At 50.4% G+C, this 17,724-nt stretch overlaps 2 protein-coding genes across 5 annotated transcripts in view; one reads left to right on the top strand and one right to left on the bottom strand.

Annotated features, from left to right (window-relative positions):
- Window positions 1-204: 204 nt before the first annotated feature.
- st3gal8 (ST3 beta-galactoside alpha-2,3-sialyltransferase 8) overlaps window positions 205-17,724 on the bottom strand; it is a 19,836-nt gene continuing 2,316 nt past the window's right edge. Inside the window, exons 1-7 of one of the 4 annotated variants that reach the window (XM_088607487.1) lie at window positions 12,936-13,484; window positions 7,661-8,500; window positions 6,585-6,778; window positions 4,024-4,203; window positions 3,532-3,577; window positions 2,594-2,713; window positions 205-929 (exon numbers count right to left, since the gene is read on the bottom strand). In XM_088607487.1, coding sequence (XP_088463613.1) covers window positions 762-929; window positions 2,594-2,713; window positions 3,532-3,577; window positions 4,024-4,203; window positions 6,585-6,778; window positions 7,661-7,975 — 1,023 coding nt within the window. In that variant the 5' untranslated portion in view covers window positions 7,976-8,500; window positions 12,936-13,484 and the 3' untranslated portion in view covers window positions 205-761. Of the gene's footprint in view, window positions 930-2,593; window positions 2,714-3,531; window positions 3,578-4,023; window positions 4,204-6,584; window positions 6,779-7,660; window positions 8,501-12,935; window positions 13,485-17,724 lie in introns of those variants that run through there. The other 3 variants (XM_088607486.1, XM_088607488.1, XM_088607489.1) reach the window with 3 other exon arrangements.
- dynlrb1 (dynein, light chain, roadblock-type 1) overlaps window positions 13,639-17,724 on the top strand; it is a 16,382-nt gene continuing 12,296 nt past the window's right edge. The window contains exons 1-2 of the mRNA XM_088607495.1: window positions 13,639-13,776; window positions 15,151-15,239. Of these exons, the coding sequence (XP_088463621.1) occupies window positions 15,237-15,239 (3 nt within the window). The 5' untranslated portion in view covers window positions 13,639-13,776; window positions 15,151-15,236. The remainder of the gene's footprint in view (window positions 13,777-15,150; window positions 15,240-17,724) is intronic.

The raw sequence follows: 17,724 nt of genomic DNA, 5'->3' as shown, positions 1-17,724 counted from the left end.
GGGGCGTCTAGGCAAAGGAAGGAAAACGAGGGCTGATGGACAGAGGGAACGCACGTGTTTGTAATGCTGGTGGGCCTCAGCGCTGCCTTCGCCTACCTCTGACTCTGCGATTCGTCCCAGAGCACGGACGACCTGCTCCAAGTTCCCAGGCAAGAGCCGATGATTTTGCACGCACAAAAAAACACACACACACACAGCGCACGCTGGGGTTTTGTCCAAGATTTATTCTCTTTCATCAGAAGAGGCCTCGGCTGCTCTCGAACGCCGCAGCGAGGAGACCCGGGTCTGGGACCACACTGCAGCCCCACGCCGGTGGTCCGCCCTCCCCCAGGCTGCTCAAGACCCTTCTTCCTCCCGTGTCGTGCGACATAAGGCTTGTGGGTGTGGCGGACCAGTAACAAAAGTGATTTTTTTTTTAAAAAGTCCATACCTATAAAAACAAGTGGCTCGGCAAAAACGTGCGTTTTTTTTGTTTTGTTTTCGTCTGCAGTCCTTTCTGAAGGTCCAGCTCCTCGGGTCCTTCCATTCTTCGGCCGGGGGCTGCCCTGCTTTCTGGACCTTCTGCACGAGCATGCTTAAAAAAAAAAAATCCTTTAAGAAAAATTAAAATCCCAAAGAGGGTTCTCTTTCCCCCTCTTGATGAGGTGCTGTCTTGTGACTCGTTGCTCTCTCTCATCACCGCCTCGTCTGTTTCACAGAGGTACTGGTGCGTGGCGTTCCAAAACCCTGGGGGTTGTTCTTATTTGCAGTTCCTACCCTCGTCACCTGTGCAGCTTGATTTTCCCCTCCGAGTGCAGCTTTAGTATGATGTGGGTTTCGAAATCGGCGTTGTGGACCCCCGTTTTCCGAAAGGCTCCGGCGTATTTGTTATCCTCCCAGTAATGGTGCCAGTTGCCCTGGGGGTCAGCCCCATAGCCGAATACAGACACCTGGAGAGGACAGAGAGAGCGTTAGCCATGGCCAGTGGCTTCGGAGGAGGGCAGAGGGGTTCATCTGCTGCGTGAGTGTCTACATTGGGACACTTATTAGCACTGTCCTCTCGGGACATGGCCTGTACAACAGGCGACACTCACACAACGCGCACGGTACGTGACAGAACAGTAGATCATAAATAGTTCAGGTGGGGAGCTGCGTCGGCATGCTTAGGCTGCAAAGGAACAAGTCAAAGGTTTATTCCAGGCTGAAAAAAAAGAAGAAAGAAAACGCAACGTTTCGGCCGTGGAGCCGTCTTCAGGTGTCACCTGACCACCTGACACCTGAAGAAGGCTCCACGGCCGAAACGTTTTCTTTCTTCTTTTTATCAGCCTGGAATAAACCTTTTACTTGTTCCTTGATAATAAATATGGCGCTCGCAGCCACCCATCGTGCACAAAATAGCACGACAACATGCAGTGGGCAGTGGAACAAGAGCAAGAAACACCCAGGACAGTAGACACGGGGCAGCCAGGTAAACAGTGCAGAGCACAGAGCTGTGCCGAGTTCTGCGGCATTGCACGGATAGCGATGATGTGAGTTTATGATGTGTTTGTGATGATGGTTTATGATGGGTGCTGCTGTAGGGTAGAAGCTCTCCTTCAGCCTAGTGGTGCGGTACCGTTTGCCAGAGCACAGGGGGGAGAACACTTTGTGGCCGGGATGGCTGGGATTCTGAATAACGGATCGGGCTTTATCGCGACAGCGTGGATCTTGCCGATTGATGGCAAGTCAGTTCCTACAATCCTCTGTGTCGTTACCACAGCCCTTTGTAGAGCGTCTTTGTCCTGTATGGTAGAACCATCGCACCATACTGTACAGTGATATTTCAAAGGGATACTTGGCGCACAGTTACAGAGGTGCACACTGACCATACACTCCAGGTGTTGTGACATGCCAGGGAGCAGCTGATTGGCACGCCCACAATGGGGTGTTCACCGCAGCATGCACTATTATTTTCCAATAGTTGCAACTAAATCTCCTGCTGCAGTAACGCATGTGAAAGAGGGGAAAGTGTGAGAGTGACCCCTGCAGGACCGGAGCCGAGGGGCGTCTAGGCAAAGGAAGGAAAACGAGAGCTGACGGACAGAGGGAATGCGCGTGTTTGTAATGCTGGTGGCCCCGAGTCTCGTCGCTGGCTCCCTGATCATCTGCCTGCAAGATTTCAGAGGTTGCAGCAGCAAAGTCTTTGCGATTCAAACATGGACTGTGAGCATAAGGCAGGGATGGCCCCAATCCAGCATTTATAATGAGACTTGGAACGCGGTTTTTGTTTTCATCAATTTAGGAATTTTACCGGCTGAACGAATTCGGCAATGGCCAGGAAGGAGAGCTACAGGGCTTTGGGATGTGCGTTTCACTTCGCCTCGTCGAACAACCCGCCTGCTTCAGGGTTAAAAAAAACTTTCTTCCAGGTGTCGAGAAGTTGTTGATTAAGGACCAGAGTTGGCCACCCACCTCTATAAAAAAGAACCTGCTGTATTGTGGAAAAGCCAGTGTGAATTGTTTTGGGCTTCTTTGATAAGGCAAAAGCATTTTCAGTGTTGCTACAGCGGACAGAAAAGGCCATGATGAGCAGCCAGCCTGGAACTGGGGACGCGGGCCGGGGCGGGACACTCACCTCGTCACAGATGTGCAGAGCAAAAATTATAGCCAGCATGCCCGTGGAAGGATACCGCCCGTGATGCTCTGTCCAGCTGTCGTGGGTGTATTTAAAGAAGGCCGGGTTCACCACAATCACCTGCAGAAACATGGACGAGGACAGCCAGTGATGGGTTTGTACAAAAGTGCCCCTGCAGGGTCCGAGAGGCCTCTAAGCTCAGAAGGCAGGGGTGTGACCCTCATGGCCCGCGGGCCCATCTGGTGGCCCGTATGGCAGCTACAATCAGAGCCATTGGCCTGTATTCCAGTGGACAACTGGCGCAGGTCTCTGGGAGGACAAGTTAACAAAAGGGGACATGGAAGACGCTTTGCAGTTCACCCTTGAGGTTGATGTGGCTTAGAGACGGGTAGCCGACACCATCACACTGGGGCGCTGTGATGGGATAGCAGTGGAGAGCCACGGGGCCACAGTGAATGTTGACGAGAGTTAACTCTCTCCAGCGGTGGTCAGTGGCAGCACTGAATCAACTGTTACAGCTCCAGCATCAATGGGATGCTTGGGGGGGACCGTTACAGAAACACACACTGATCCAATTCCAGCTGTGCTTTGTCTGAGCCTGAACAGCACACAAAGCATGAGCCCTGGGGACATTACTCCCTGTGGCTCTCTACTGCTACTCAATCACTGTTACCTGTCTCGCCATGTCAGAGCCGTCTTGGCACAGACGGGCTGGGAACGAAACACACTTGATTTGAATCTGGCCTGCCACAGCAGGGGGGTTTTCAGGAAACCACTGACACGCATTTTCTACCCGCTTTCTTCTCCATTAAACCACACCCAGTTCGTTTAATTTCCTCTCTTCCTTCTTTGTCCTCTCCAAGACCTGTGTCAGCTGTCCACCGCCCACCTGACCTACTGACCGATTATTACGAGCAACTTCAAAAGGCATCTCTCACCTTGTCCTTATCGGCTTGAACCCGCTCTTTGACTCTCATGTAAGTTCTAGGAAGAAAACAAAACAAGTGTCAGTTTTACCTAGGCCTATCCATTTTCTGTCCACACTCTTCAGTTCAGGGTCGGGGGGGGGGGGGGGTGGTGGAGCCTGTCCCAGCAAGAATTGGGCGTAAGGTGGGATACACCCTGGATGGGACACCAGTCCATCACAGGGCACGCACAGACACTCACACCAGGGCCAGTTTTCCCAGAAGTGAATCAACCCGCCATGTCTTTGGACTGTGGGAGGAAACCCACGCGAACACAGGGAGAACATGCAAACTCCACACAGACAGTACCCCTGGAATTGAACCCAGGGCCCCAGCGCTGCTGACCACTGCATCGCCCCTGCTGTTCTGTGCTGCCTTAGCCTCTCTTTGACCCACGAGTGCGGAACAGCAGCTCAGCCGAGCGCCCTGGGTTCAGACGCGGCTGTCGAGGTGCCCCGGACGTACGTTTTGATCTCCCCGGTGGACAGCGCGCTGGCCAGCCACTGCAGGTCCCGCAGCTTGAAGGGCAGCAGGACCAGCCACACCCCCGGGGGCAGGTCCACCGCGCTCTCGGGGTACATGAAGTGGTGCGTGGTCCTGTTCCCCACGTCGGCCTCGAACCCCAGCGTGGTCGCCTTGTTCATCCTGCCAGACACCACAGCAGGGAAAAACAGATGAGTCCTCCGCCCGGATCAGCGTGCACTACCTTCCCCTCACCCCTGTTTCAGCTGGAGTGCAGGTGGGTGTTTCAAGTGCTTTCAGAGCCCTACGACCGTCGGAGTCAAGGGGTTTCGACCGAGTGTGTTTTTTCTCCTTCTGAGAGCAGGTTGCAGGGGCGGTGGGACTAGGGGTGTTAATTTTGTTTTGTTTGATTACAGTTCTTTGATGTGCAGAAATGGAAATGTACAGAAAAACTGGTCTACTTTGACAAAATCACACATGCAGCAGCGGATGTAAGCAGGTTGTTTTTGCAGAAGTGTGTCTCAATTTCTTTGCACACATGTCAAATGAATAGTGGGTGACAGTTTGTCTAGTTAGCTTTCTGTAAACTGTTTTCTGTAAAGAGGAAATAAGCTGCCCTGCGGTGGTAGTTTAGCAACGGAAAAAAATATTTAAAATGGGTATAAGAGATTTTTTTCTTTTCAACATAAGTTTTAAATATGTCATTTACCTATATAGAAACACTGAAAACTGCCAGATTTTCAGAGAGCTATTTCTTTTCTCCTGTGTTTTGAGAGATGAAAAGGCTTTCTTTAGAAATTGAAATAAACTCTTTCTTTTGACTTTTCACTTGATTTTTACATTACTCACAATGGGCTGTGGATCCCTTATTCCCAGTCAGAGACATCCGTTACTGTATGTATCTGCTGTTGGTATCTTAACCATTGTATTCCAGGAGATAAATAATTATTGTACTGTGTCACTAACGTATTCAGAAACTAGTGGTGCAACTCTGGCGACAGTCTCTCTGGACAGGCTGTACGCAGGGACTGGAGAGTTGCCCATCCACAGGAAGGGTGACAAAACTGAACTGAGTAGTTACAGACCAGCAAGTCTGACTTCTTTTAATGCAAAGTTATGGAAACAATTATTAGAACTAACGATAACCGACTTCTTTTTTGAAAAAGCACGCTACAGTAATGGACACACACAGGGCATAGGCTCCAGATTGACAGAAAACGTTTTGGTATTTTCTCATTAAAAAATGAGTCCTGAAATAGCGAGCCTCAGCCAAGTTGTCACAGTGCTCCGTGTCTGCTTACTGTACAGGCTGCTATAATAATAATAATAATAATAATAATTGCTTACACTTATATAGCGCTTTTCTGGACACTCCTCTCAAAGTGCTTTACAGGTAATGGGGATCTCCTCCACCACCACCAGTGTGCAGCCCCACCTGGATGATGTGACGGCAGCCATAGTGCGCCAGAACGCTCTCCACACACCAGCTCTCAGTGGGGAGGAGAGCAGAGAGTAATGAAGCCAATTCATAGAGGGGGATTATTAGGAGGCCATGATTGGTAAGGGCCAATGGGAAATTTGGCCGGGACGCCGGGGTTACACCCCTACTCTTTTCGAGAAGCGACCTGGGATTTTTAATGACCACAGAGAGTCAGGACCTCGGTTTTACGTCTCATCCGAAGGACGGCGCCTGTTTACAGTATAGTGTCCCCATCACTATACTGGGGCATTAGGACCCACACGGACCACAGGGTAAGCGCCCCCTGCTGGCCCCACTAACACCTCTTCTAGCAGCAACCTTAGTTTTTCCCAGGAGGTCCCCCATCCAGGTACTGACCAGGCTCACACCTGCTGAGCTTCAGCGGGCGGCCAGCTGTGAGTTGCAGAGTGATATGGCTGCTGTGGCTGGCAAGAGCACAGGCCTTCTGGAAACAGATTCAGGCCACTGTGTCGGACACTCAGGGCACTCAACCTGCTCAGCGCACACAAGCTCGGCGCCTCCTGTTTCAAAGGGCAGTCCCTTGCCCAAGGGAGCTTGAATGGGAGTCCTAGGGGATCTTCTCTTGTATTGTGAGACCCGATATGCTGAAGATAACCCAGCTGGTTAGAGCCCTGAGGTATACCACCAGGTATTTTGGGGAATCCGCAAGCCAATCAGCTAATGAGCAAGCTCAGGCTCAAAGCGCTGATATCTGGAATGCACCCTAGTTGGCCGAGACACCTGGACTCTCCGGATTAAAAAACGAACTGGTGCTTTTAAAACTAGCATTGGTCCACTAAGAACCCCGGCACTGGAATCCCGTCTGAGCTGAGCTGTTGGCTTTTCTTTGGCCCAGAAGCTTCAATTGCTTGCCGAAGAAAAGAAAAGGCAAACGTTTGATTGAACTCCTCTATGTCGCGGGCTCCCAGCTTTCATACAGCCCTGACGTCTCGTTAATGCATAATTAAAGATAATCGCGCAATGCATAATGAATTGATCGTCTAGAAAAGAGAAAGCTGTAGGCACCTAAATAGCCGAGCAGAGGTTGCAGACGAGGCCTTCAGCGGGGTCCAGTCATACCCACCTGATCACAGCGTCATGGGAGTCTACCAGGGGCCCATTGTGGGAGCCCCGGAGGTTTCCCGAGTTCCCCACCACTGCACACCTCCTGCAGCGGGCCGGCACAGCGGGCTCGTGCGGCGGCGGCTCGGAGACCACCTGGAACATCTTCTGGATCACCTGGTAGGGCTCCTGCGCGTCCGAGGACCGCTGCAAAGCCTGGTGGGGAGGAAACGAGACGCGCCGCTCATGCCAGCTGCCGAATCGCGCTTCCCACCGTTCGGCTGAACGCGCCTTTTTTGGAAGGGACCGGCGGACTTGGCCCAAGGGCAGGACGCTCTCTTCATGAGGTTTGGATCGCGTCCCGACCCGGAACGGTAGGAGTCGCCCAGCGTTTTCTGTCGTCCCCGGGAGGGGGTTATGAAAAGTGTTTCAGAAAGTGCGCTCTGATTCTGTGCTGGCTGTGTCTGGGCTTGGTCCTGGCAGGACTGAAAATAATTCCATTAAGACGCAAGCTTGCTGAAGCACGTGCCAGATCCCAGCGAAAGTGAAATGCAAAAGCCAAAAGGACCTTAGATCAGCAATGCTTGACTTCGTGCTTCCTTGCAATATCTACCAAGAGCCTTAGCAGGATACTTCACCTTGATTCTCTAGGTGAAGGTGGAGGTGCTCAGGGGACACACGAAACCCAGGTCCTGACTGCTTTAAACTTCCCATGGCACTGCTCCTAAGAGTGGATGTTAAACTCCCCTTGTGCTGTCTGGCCTCCCTAAAGCTCCCCCTTAATTCAACAGGTGCTCCTGCCCTGGGTCTGCAGCGCAGTGGAGCCGCTGTGCGTCACCCAGCTGGGGGCCACACTTCAGCGGGGGATGCAATGGGTCCCCTCTGATATGTTAAGCTCCTTCTTACAATAACAATTAACCAGCTTAAGACGGGGGCTGCCAATACCTTTTCACTGCCGAGTTTGACTCTGTGGGTCAAGCAAGTTCAAGCACACATCGGCGAGTTAACAACCCCCAGTGCCTTCATGGCCACGCGCCACAGGCCCCCCCCCGGGCACAGCGACACTGACGTCACCCCCCCCGCCCCCGGCTCTCTTACCAGCCACCACTGCAGCGCACTGGGAGGGACGCTGCCGTTCTGGGCCGCGAGGAAGGGCAGCTGCCGGGCGTCGAAGCGCTGGTCGAACCACGGCGAGCGCCCCCGCTCCGAGACGCAGGAGGGGCAGCCGCACGGGGCGCCGGGGGGCCTGCTCCGGGCCGGCGGCGCGCGCGTCTGGTTCCTCGTCTGGCCCCTCGCCGCGGGGGCCAGGCGCTGGAGGCCCGGCGGCCACTTCTGTCTGCCGTGAGTGACCAGCATGAGGAACAGCGCCCCACACAGGAGCGCGCACAGGCACGCCTTCCTTCGGCAGTTCATGAGGCCGTGGAGGGCGGGCCGGGGGCAGTCGGAGCTTCACAATGTTCAGTAGTAACAAAGGGGTCAGGGGTGACCATCCGGCACCCCGCAGAGCTTCAAGCTTGCAGGATTTTCAGTCTTTAAAAAAATAAATAAACAGCAGGCGATTCCCGTGACCTGAGCTTCTCTTTAAAGGCAAAAACTCCAGTCAGCCTCCCTGTAGTCCAACAAGGCAACATCCTCTCCTGCCAGGACTCTCTGCAGCTCAGACATTAAAAACCACAGTGAAGAGCCGGGGGAGACAGTGGGCCACGTACTGAGAGATCTAGCAGGGCTCCTCCGCCGTGTGGCTCAGTCTGCCGCCATCCCCCTGTCCAGGAGCCCCTCGTTAGCGCCGCGCGTCACTCCGGGGCGCCACCAGCATCCGTGCCCCTGAGCCATTCGAAAACAGAAGCACGCTGTGAGTCACGCGGGAGTACAGACTCAACTCCCCCTGCCCCCCGGTGCCACTCCACTAATATCGGTCAGCCAGGAAACGTGGAAGAGCTGCAGGGAACAAAACAAAAACTGAACACAAGACTAGAGCACTGACCGGTCACAAATTCGGAGAAAAGAGAAGAACAACAGCTTTGTGCGAGTGTAGTGTCGGCACACCCTCTGTGCAGGTGGCCTGAGCTCGATTCTCCCGGGGTAAATGATGCTTTCGAGAGCTGGAATTGCGGACCAGGATGTCAGCGGGTCTGAAGCGTCAACGTTTTTTTTAATGGGAACATTCTTCAGCTGTGAAACGTTCACAAAGCAGAGCTGAAGCAAACCCCCTCCTTCACAGCGTGGTTTCGCCTCCTTCCAGTGCTTTCATGAAAGATGTGGAAGACAGCAGCCCTGTGGTTCAGGGAACAAACCTGGATCTGCCCTGTGTCTGCTGGATTCCCCAGGTACCTCGTTCATTGCAATGCAGCCTAACAGGTGGTGCAAGGTCCCGTTGGGACATATTCTTTTCTTTTCCAGATATCGGCACTTGTTCCTCCTCGTTAAACCATTTTGTGAAGAGCCAGAGACTCATGCATTTCCACATACCCTTCCGGTGGCTCTGACTGCACGGACACAAACCTGGAGGACCGCTCGGAAATGCCCAGCGCTTCTCCTTCACTGGAAGGCTCAGGCCTCCTGGAAGCAGCCCAGCTTGCAGCCTGCTTGCTCAGCGCAAGGGGATCTCTAGCGTGCCCGAGCAACTCCAGCCTCCCTTCCCTGGGACGAGCAGCGGAATGCCGTGATCAGGCTCCGGGAATTCTGAGGCCGGGACTTGGGAGAGGCGGTGGCCGTTGCTGGGGAGGTAGGGGAGCGAGGTCGGCGAGGTCAGCCGGGGAGAATTCCATGGAATCAGCTGACTTTCAGCTGATCCAGACATCGGAGCTGCTGATCAGGAGAGGGCTCTCTCCTCCTTCGCTGCCAGAGCCGGAGAGCCGCCAGACTGCAGCCGAGCTGATCTGCGCTTCTCCCTTGCTGAGTGCATTCATTACTCATTCAGCAGAAAGCTTTCCGGCTTGCCCTCAACATCCCTATTGATTAAAAATCAGCAGTATAGAAATAAGGGGGAGCCTGGGGAACGGGCAATTCACGAAGCCTTAGTGCATCCGTGAGCATCCGGGACGCCCAGGCATTGACCAGTCGAACAATCCGATTGTCTTGCACTAAAGTTTGGTAAACATTGTGAGGAAATTGCTAGCAGTCTTTCACGGAGCTGAATCTGCACGCTTGATCTATACGGCAATAGATAAAGCCCACCCGCTGCGAAAGAGAAGCCAACTCTGTGTGTCAGCATCTGGCGGGGTGTATTTTTGCCTGCAGAGCAATGGCTGCTGTGAGACAAGATGCAGCTTTAATGCGATCAATGATGGCAGCGTATGGATCCTTTCTGGCTCTTTCATTAACCGGTCAATGTGACAAAGGCTGAGCTGCCCATAGGAGCTCTGTCAGTCACGTAGAACCGAATGAAGAAACCCCAAACCGTGAAAACCTCTCTGTATCGCATCTGAACTGGAACAGAATTTCAAGGGCATGTGACGTGTGCGTAGTGAAACTTCTCCTTTTTAAACAAAACTGAAGGATTTGCATGGGCCTCTGGTTCCACTTCCCCCAGAAACTCTAGTGTTTGTTTCCCAGCAGCTGATAAAAAGTCGCATGTTACTGTAAAAGATGAGATAAACCCTGATGCAAATGATGTTCCACTTCAAAAACAAATTAAATCACACATTGAAATAGGGGGAAATAAGGAAAGTTTTACAAAAACGTATGAACTTAATTGCTGAATATATCGAGAGATACATTTCGATTATTTTTGAACAGTTGGTTTAAGCTCCTCTTCCCACCGGGCGGAGCGGTGGCTCTGTGGCTAAGGATCTGTGCCTGTGACTGGAAGGTTGCCGGTTCAACTCCTGTGGCCGGCAGAGGAATCCTACTCCGTTGGGCCCCTGAGCAAGGCCCTTAACCCTAACTGCTCCAGGGGCGCCGTACAATGGCCGACCCTGCGCTCTGACCCCAAGCTTCTCTCCCTGTCTGTGTGTCTGTGTCTCCATGGAGAAAAGCTGGGGTATGCGAAAAGATGAATTCCTAATGCAAGAAATTGTATAGGGCTAATAAAGAAACATTATCATTATCATTAACATTATCATTATCATTATCATTCTGGCTCAGAACATAGGAACGGTTTCAAGACAGGCCAGTGGGCCTATGTAGTCCGTTGGTAGTTAGGAGTTAATCGATCCAAGGATCTCATCCATACTTTTCCCGGTTGACGTCAAAGTATCAGCTTTAACCACTAGCTTGCTCTTGCTGGCTAGGTGGTTCCCTACTCCCACAACCCTTAGCGTAACAATGTGCCTCCTAGTTTCCACTTCCACGTTTCCGTTTGTGTCCTCTGGGCCATGCGGTCCGTTTGGGTTGGCCCTGGACTTGACTCACGTTTTTAGGCACCCAAAAGAAATAGTTGCTCCCGGGGCTATCCTCAAAGTCGCCTTTTTGACGCAAAGTTGGATGGTCAAACGTACGTGTGGGACCACAGTCGGCCTCGTGCCATCTGTCAGTTTCATCACTTGTGCGAACTCACTGATAACACGATAACACGCTGCTCCCAAACTGATAGAACTCACAGAGCAAACTGGAAACACAGCAACAACTGACAAACTCGCGATGAAGTAGACCCTCGACTGCCTTTCTTATCGTGTTGTCTTTTAGCAATAGTTAGCCCTTACAGAATTGTACAGGTCCTCTCTCTGATTCTCAGAATGCCAGCTGTCCGAGCAGTATTTACAAATTTATGTCACATGCTTACATTCCCAAACAGCAGAGGGATTAAATGTGTGCTGACCTTTCTTTCCCAAGCATAAACACACTGGGGCCGCCTCGAATCCGAAAAGTGAGCAGGGATCTTAATAAACGCTCCGCTGAAAGTAAACTTTTGAACCTCACTGTCTCATTGTTTCCTCGTCTCTCGTTTCCCCGAGAACTGTTCTAGTTAAATACAGGGGATATCTCTGCAATTAAAAACGGCTTTCCAGCCTCCTGTATTCAAACCAGTGCTCAGCGTATAATAAGACAAGTTATAAACGAGAGGAGACCATTCCAGCCTATTTGGAAGTTAGTAATTGATCCAGAGATCTTTTTTTTTCTTGAAATACATTTGCATTTGCTGTTAACGGGTATTGTGTACGTGGCTTCTGCGCGCTGTATTAATCAAAAAAAGACAATTGTTGCCTAAGAGGAAATTGATTAAGTTCGGCTGAACTGAATTCTTCTCCTTAAGTTATTATTCTGTTCTGAAAGGGTTCTGAAAACCACGGAAGAAAGGCATTTTTTTTGTTTTGTTTTCCTCTTGAAGAAGCTCCTTTCAGGGAGACTTTAAAACGGGGGGAGTCGTGAGCACGGCGGTGTTTTTGAAGACACTCGGGTCATTAAAATGCGCACATCTTAGAAACGTAAACATTTCCACTTGTAAAAGGCGCCAGGCAGGTGTGAGAGGGCAGAACTAATTAAAAAGAGGCGACCTCCCCCACTCTCCCTTTCAATAGAAGTTACAAAGTATGTCACTGATGTCCCCAAACTCCACCTAGTTTTGTTTGAGTAAAATCAGATACATTTTTATCTTCTCGGGCTACCGATTCTCATTGTGGGCTGCCCATCAAAACAGAGAAAACACACTTTCTTGCACCTCTTGCTTCATAACTTTGTAACTAGGTGGAGTGCGCAGGTACTAAACGCAGCATAAAAGTTTAATATTGCAGTGTACGGGAGACGTTTCCGAGCTGTAGCTACAATCTGAATAACAAAAGAAAAATGTTTCGACCTACACAGAGTGCGTAAATTATTTACCGAATCGAGATCTGTCTCTATTCATTATAGAGGGCACTGAAATTGAAAGCACTGCGGTAACAGTTTGCAACATTTGCAATAAGATGAGGAACAATATAGTTCCCTTCCGTATACAGCAAAATATGGTGGGATTTCGGTAAACACGAAACCCATAAAACAAACCACAGTAGACTACCAGATTTATTTTAAATTACACGTTCTCTACTGTATTTACTTAGTTCCTCTTTTTTTATTTCTCCTTTGTATAACTCCTATGCACGTTTTCTAAGGTAGGCTTAAAAATACATATTCGCGAGTCCGCCGGGCAAGCTCCGAAGCGTTCGACAGCGACGGGGCCTTTTCGCTTCGCTGTTTAATCGTCCCGTCGCCTTCCTGTTGCGGGGAACTCTTAAAATACTACCAGAGAGCCCCTAATTCTACATGTTGTACGCCTCCTAAAATCCTAGCCTAAGTTACTGGTCTCGGACAAATTGTTTTGTTACACACACACGTATATACGTGCACATAAAATGCACCGTGTCTTATAAGCATGCCTAAGCTCTCCGCTCCCTTTACAGCAGCTAAAAGACCGACCCGTTTCGCGGAGCAGAAGCAGAAACCGTGCAGTACTTACAGAGGGGAAGGAGGCGAGGCGCCGCGCGGCTGAAACTGCAAAGTTTGAGCGCGCGGCGGGCGCTGTAACGGTACAGCGAGGAGGTGCCGCGCGCTGGTCCCCGTGCGCAGGGCTCCCCGCCTCCTCCCAGCCCCACAGCGCGCTTGAGGGGACCCCCACCGGGCTCCGTCTACTGCGACACCCCCCGGGTGAGCAATCAACAGCCCTCTGGAAAAACGCCTCTGCTGCTTTGACTACGTTCCTCCCCGTTTTGGGTGCAAAGCGTGTCTTGAGTGAATTCTTGTACTGGATGCTGGTTGGTTTGTTCTGGTTTGGGGTTTTTTTTTACCGAGGGAGGCTGTCCTTGTGAAAGTAACGTTATCTTTTTTTTATCTGTTCGGTCTTTGTGTGTGTGTCACCTCAAGCCTTTGGGAAGTCAATTTATAGGCTTGTTGGCGTTTCTTTCGCTTCTGGGCCAGCGGGGGAGTGCCGAGCCGCACGATCCGGCCATGTGCAAGGGACGCGGCCCAAAAGCCGTGCCTTCCCCCCCAGGCGTCCTTGCCGTCCGATATTTTCGTTCCTGTCGGCCTTGGGTTCTCGCTACCAAAAAAATAAAAGAGTCACGCGTCATATGTGGGCAATTCTCTGGAGCCCCGCGAGCAATCGCTTGAGAATGCGCAGGAGGGGAGGACAGAGTCTGCACCGGCAGGGTGTGAGTTCTATCGCTGACCAACAGGCTCTCATCCTTATGCCTTGTCCGCAGATGTCGGACAAGGAGGTCTCTCGGGGGAGCAGATACTGAAGAGCGGGCACGCTTCGTCCGGCTGATGGCTCGCGCTTGCATACAGCCTGGTAATGCAAGGTTAGAGCCATCAATTGCTCAAGGTGCCGTACCTGCGATCTGAACCTGAACCAGTTCCCAGCCCAGGACCTTAACCACTGCTGCCTCTCTGCATCAGCAGAGGCCCTGCTTAGCCCCCAGCTTTACAAACCCCCCAGGAGCCTTCCAGCTCCTTGTTTGACTCGTGGAAATACTCCGCTGGGCTCTTCCAGCCCACATTTTTTGTCAATCATTTTTCAAGCGGAGAGGGGCATGGATTGGGGCTTTTCCTGCGTCTGGAGCACAGGGAAGTGCTGTTATCCGCCCAGAAGTGAGTTTAGAAATGCTGGCAGGGGTTCGCAATGTGAAGTTTTCCTTGCGCTGGCCTCTCTCTCAAAATCTGTTCTGCTTTTACTATCAGTGCCGGTCTCTTCCGGTTCACAAAACCATGCCTGTTTTTGCTTCTTTCACGAGATATCTCATTCAGGGTATCTTTCTCAGGCTGTCTTTAAAAGTACAGTGTGTACACTACTTTAACAGCATCTCAGTTTCTCCCCCATCGCCAATAAATACTGTAAACCTTCATCAGCAGAGGCTCAGATAAGAAGCCAGCCCCAGGCCATCATGGAGCCAGGTTCACTTTGCTTATCTGCCCAGGGCAGACTGCCTGCATGCTAATATCAGACCAGCACCGAGCCTCAAAGTAAATTCGCATTCGTTCATTTTTATCACCATCACTATCTTTTCTCGACATCACTCTGTAACATCCTTTCTTCCTAAAGACACGGATCTAAATGCAGTTTTATTTTTTTCTAAAAAAGATACAGATGGAAAACTAACCAGAACACATCGTCTTTTGTTCAGGAAACGGGCCATTCGGGGATGCCAAAAGTGATATTGAAAAGCAGGTCACCCATCACAACCAGTGACAGCTTACAGGCATTGTTGATGCTTGACAATGAAAAGTGCAGTTTGACCCATGTCTGGCCTCTGGTCTCATTTCCCCTCCCAATCTTCACTTTTAGAAAGAGGCATTAATTCATTGTGTTACTTGTGGCTGAGACACGCACTCAGTCCCAGATTTCCCATGAGGCACTGTAGGCACAGAGCCTAGGGCTCACTAACCAACAGGGGGCTTTTGCAGGCCCATGAAACACGATCCCACATGCTAAGGGGGAAACAAGGCATTTACAGCCCCATTCAGACACAAGAAGCATGCAGCTATCATCTGACAGTCTCCCTGTTCCTTCTTAAAACTCTGAAGTCATAAGACCATGTAGCCCCTGAATGAGGGAAGAGACACGGCCTTGTCTGTCGCATACTGCTTGTGCACGGACTACGTTGTGCAGAACAGTGAGCTCCGTGCTCGGCTCAGTCTCCCATTCGGCTGCTGTCAGGACTGTGCTTTTCCTTCAGCTCCGACTTCGAACCCCCACACAAGCCATCAGGTGAGCAAACAGCTGCTGAATCCCAAACAGCGTCCATAAGAAAAAGTGAGGAAAATGGTGAGTTGTTGTTTTCTAACTGTACTTTGTATTATATTCCTTTCTCTGAAAATGTTGTTTATATCGAATTTAGGCGGAACATTCTGATTCCGACTGTAGAGCCCAATGCTTTTGTAGCCGTTATGTGATCTAGGTGAGTCTGGGCTGATTCGTTCAGACTGAGAGCACTTCCTGTGCAGCTGTGAGTGATCTGAAAAAGTTCTGTCGGCCTCCTGCTGCCGGCTGTGGGTCGGGCTTGGACTGGGAAGAAGACACATCATCAGGGTGGAGGGGTTCAGAAAGGGAACCACAGTGGTTTTTGTCCCTGAAGGGCTGCACACTCGTGCTCAGCACGGCTTCCTCCAGCGCAGGCGAGCTACCACCCCTGTCTTCACTGTCCCAGTTACATCAGTTTAAAAGGCTTAGCTTAGGTCAATTTAAGAACGGTGTACTTTTTGCATAAATCTGCACAACTGTGACATTTGTCTTGCACAGACGAAGTCAGCTGGAGTGCAGCCAAAATGAAAACAGGATGAAAACCTTGGATCAATTCTCCACAAGCTGCTGAATGGGCAAATGACCTCCTTTCCCTTGTAGCTGTTGTTCTGATACAGAATCTCAAATACAAAGAAACGTCGTGATGCCTTCCTCCCCGCTAATCTAAACTGCCGTCGCTAAATGCTCTATTGACTCAAAGGCTGCTTTGACTCTGATTCAAGATCTGAAAAAAAGCAAGCTGACATTGGCAGGACTGAGTTAGTCTCCTGGGAGGATGCTGGATCCGGAATATCTGACCTTACCAGCACAGCGCCAGTGAGCGCTGGGAGTCTTTCTCCCCTCTCTGAGCATGGGAAAGATGACGGCATCTCCTTACACCCACTGCAGGGATGACGAAGTGTGTCCGTGCACTCCCAAAAATAACAAAGAGCTGCCAGCTACAGTACATTGTGTGATGTGTGCTCTGCCTTCTCGGAAAACAATTTGATTTGTTTGAATAGGTCGGGCTCTGTTTTCCTTTTCGGAAGAACGTTCCATTTGCTAAGGCATTCCTTGATAGCGGCAGTAATCGCCACAAAGCACTGCTGTTCATCGCTGGGGAACAGCTGTAAGTCATTGTCTGTGTGTGGCCGTCCTACTGCACTAATTACCCTGGTGGCTGTCTTTATGAGCCAACGCAACAAACTTTATCTCCGGCCTGCTCCACCACTGTTCACTCCTCAGGGCTCAGCAGAGATCAGTGTTGATGGCACACGGGGCGCTCAGGCTGGGACTGTCGGGGGGGGTTGGCACGCCTGCTTGTAGGTATGAGCTACACTTGCTGAAGCAGCATCTCAGAGCGTCGGCAGGGTAGACGTTATGGGCAAAGTAGCTTAATGGACTCTCTGTTGTACTCCATCTGCTTGCAGCAGTACTTATATTCCTAAGATCAAGCAGATGACGCTGCTGTTTATATTCTTGAGATCAAGCAGATCTTGCTGCTTACTCTTGACACTTACTGTGACTGTGGCTGTTTCTCTGTGGTGGAAGGACATCCTCCTAAAGAAAGACCTATTTCTGCTTCAAAGTTAGAAGCAGTGGAAAGTCCCTCCCCCCCATCATCAGCGTGGCACAACTTCACTTTTAACAGTGTAGCAGCCAAGGCCACTAACAATTGATGTAATTTATGGGAAGGTAAATTAGAAGTTTCTTCAGCATTGTGCTTTCTAGCACAGTTCCCAGGATTCATTCACAGATACTGTAGACAGGACCCTTTGTAATCGTCCGTCCACTGCACAGGAAAGTTTGGTGGGCAGCTGTCAGAAAGGCCAGTGAGAGAGGTGTCCCTGTGTCTGGACGGAGCAGATAGACCAGGGGGACAAAGTAGAGTTCAATCAACCAGTTTTCTTTCACAAAAAACACACAAGCCAGTGTCAGCGGGACAGTGGGTTCCCAAAATCACCCTGGGAAGCACAGCAGGGGTCTGGGATAAGTGAACAGCAGATTAGGATGAAGTACATTTCAGAGGGAGCCCTCACACATAACAGCAGGGGAGATGACAGAGCATGCTTTTCAGAGCTGGGAAGAAAATTGTTCTGAAAGGCTGAAACGAGCCAGACAAATAGAGGATAATAACCAAATTGAGAGGAGAAAAATTATAGTGAAGGGGGTTATTAAGAGTATTAACCTGAATTAGAGCTAGTGTTCATACTGAAGGATATTGCACAAATCAGACTTTATCACCCTGCTTTTTTCCACAATTAAATAAAACAAAACAACTCAAGTAACATGATTATTGTTTTTTGAAAGTTAAAATATTTCTAAATACAGACTTTTAAATAAAAAAAATCATTTGTAAGGTAGTCTTGCTTGTTGGTTTTGTTTCTTTTTTTTTCTAAAAAAAAAGTGGTAAGAAAGAAAAGCTCTTTTCTGGAGTCGAAGGCAGAAGATTATCATTCAGCTTTGTTCTATATTTGGCCTAAGTATTAGAGAATGTGCTTTTTCAAATTGCTCAATATGTATGTGTTAT

This window comes from Lepisosteus platostomus, chromosome 15 (genome assembly GCF_059453375.1).
Source record: "Lepisosteus platostomus isolate fLepPlt1 chromosome 15, fLepPlt1.hap1, whole genome shotgun sequence".
NCBI lineage: Eukaryota > Metazoa > Chordata > Actinopteri > Semionotiformes > Lepisosteidae > Lepisosteus > Lepisosteus platostomus.
Note: the sequence above shows the minus strand (reverse complement) of the source record. Positions and strands in the feature narration are given on the sequence as shown.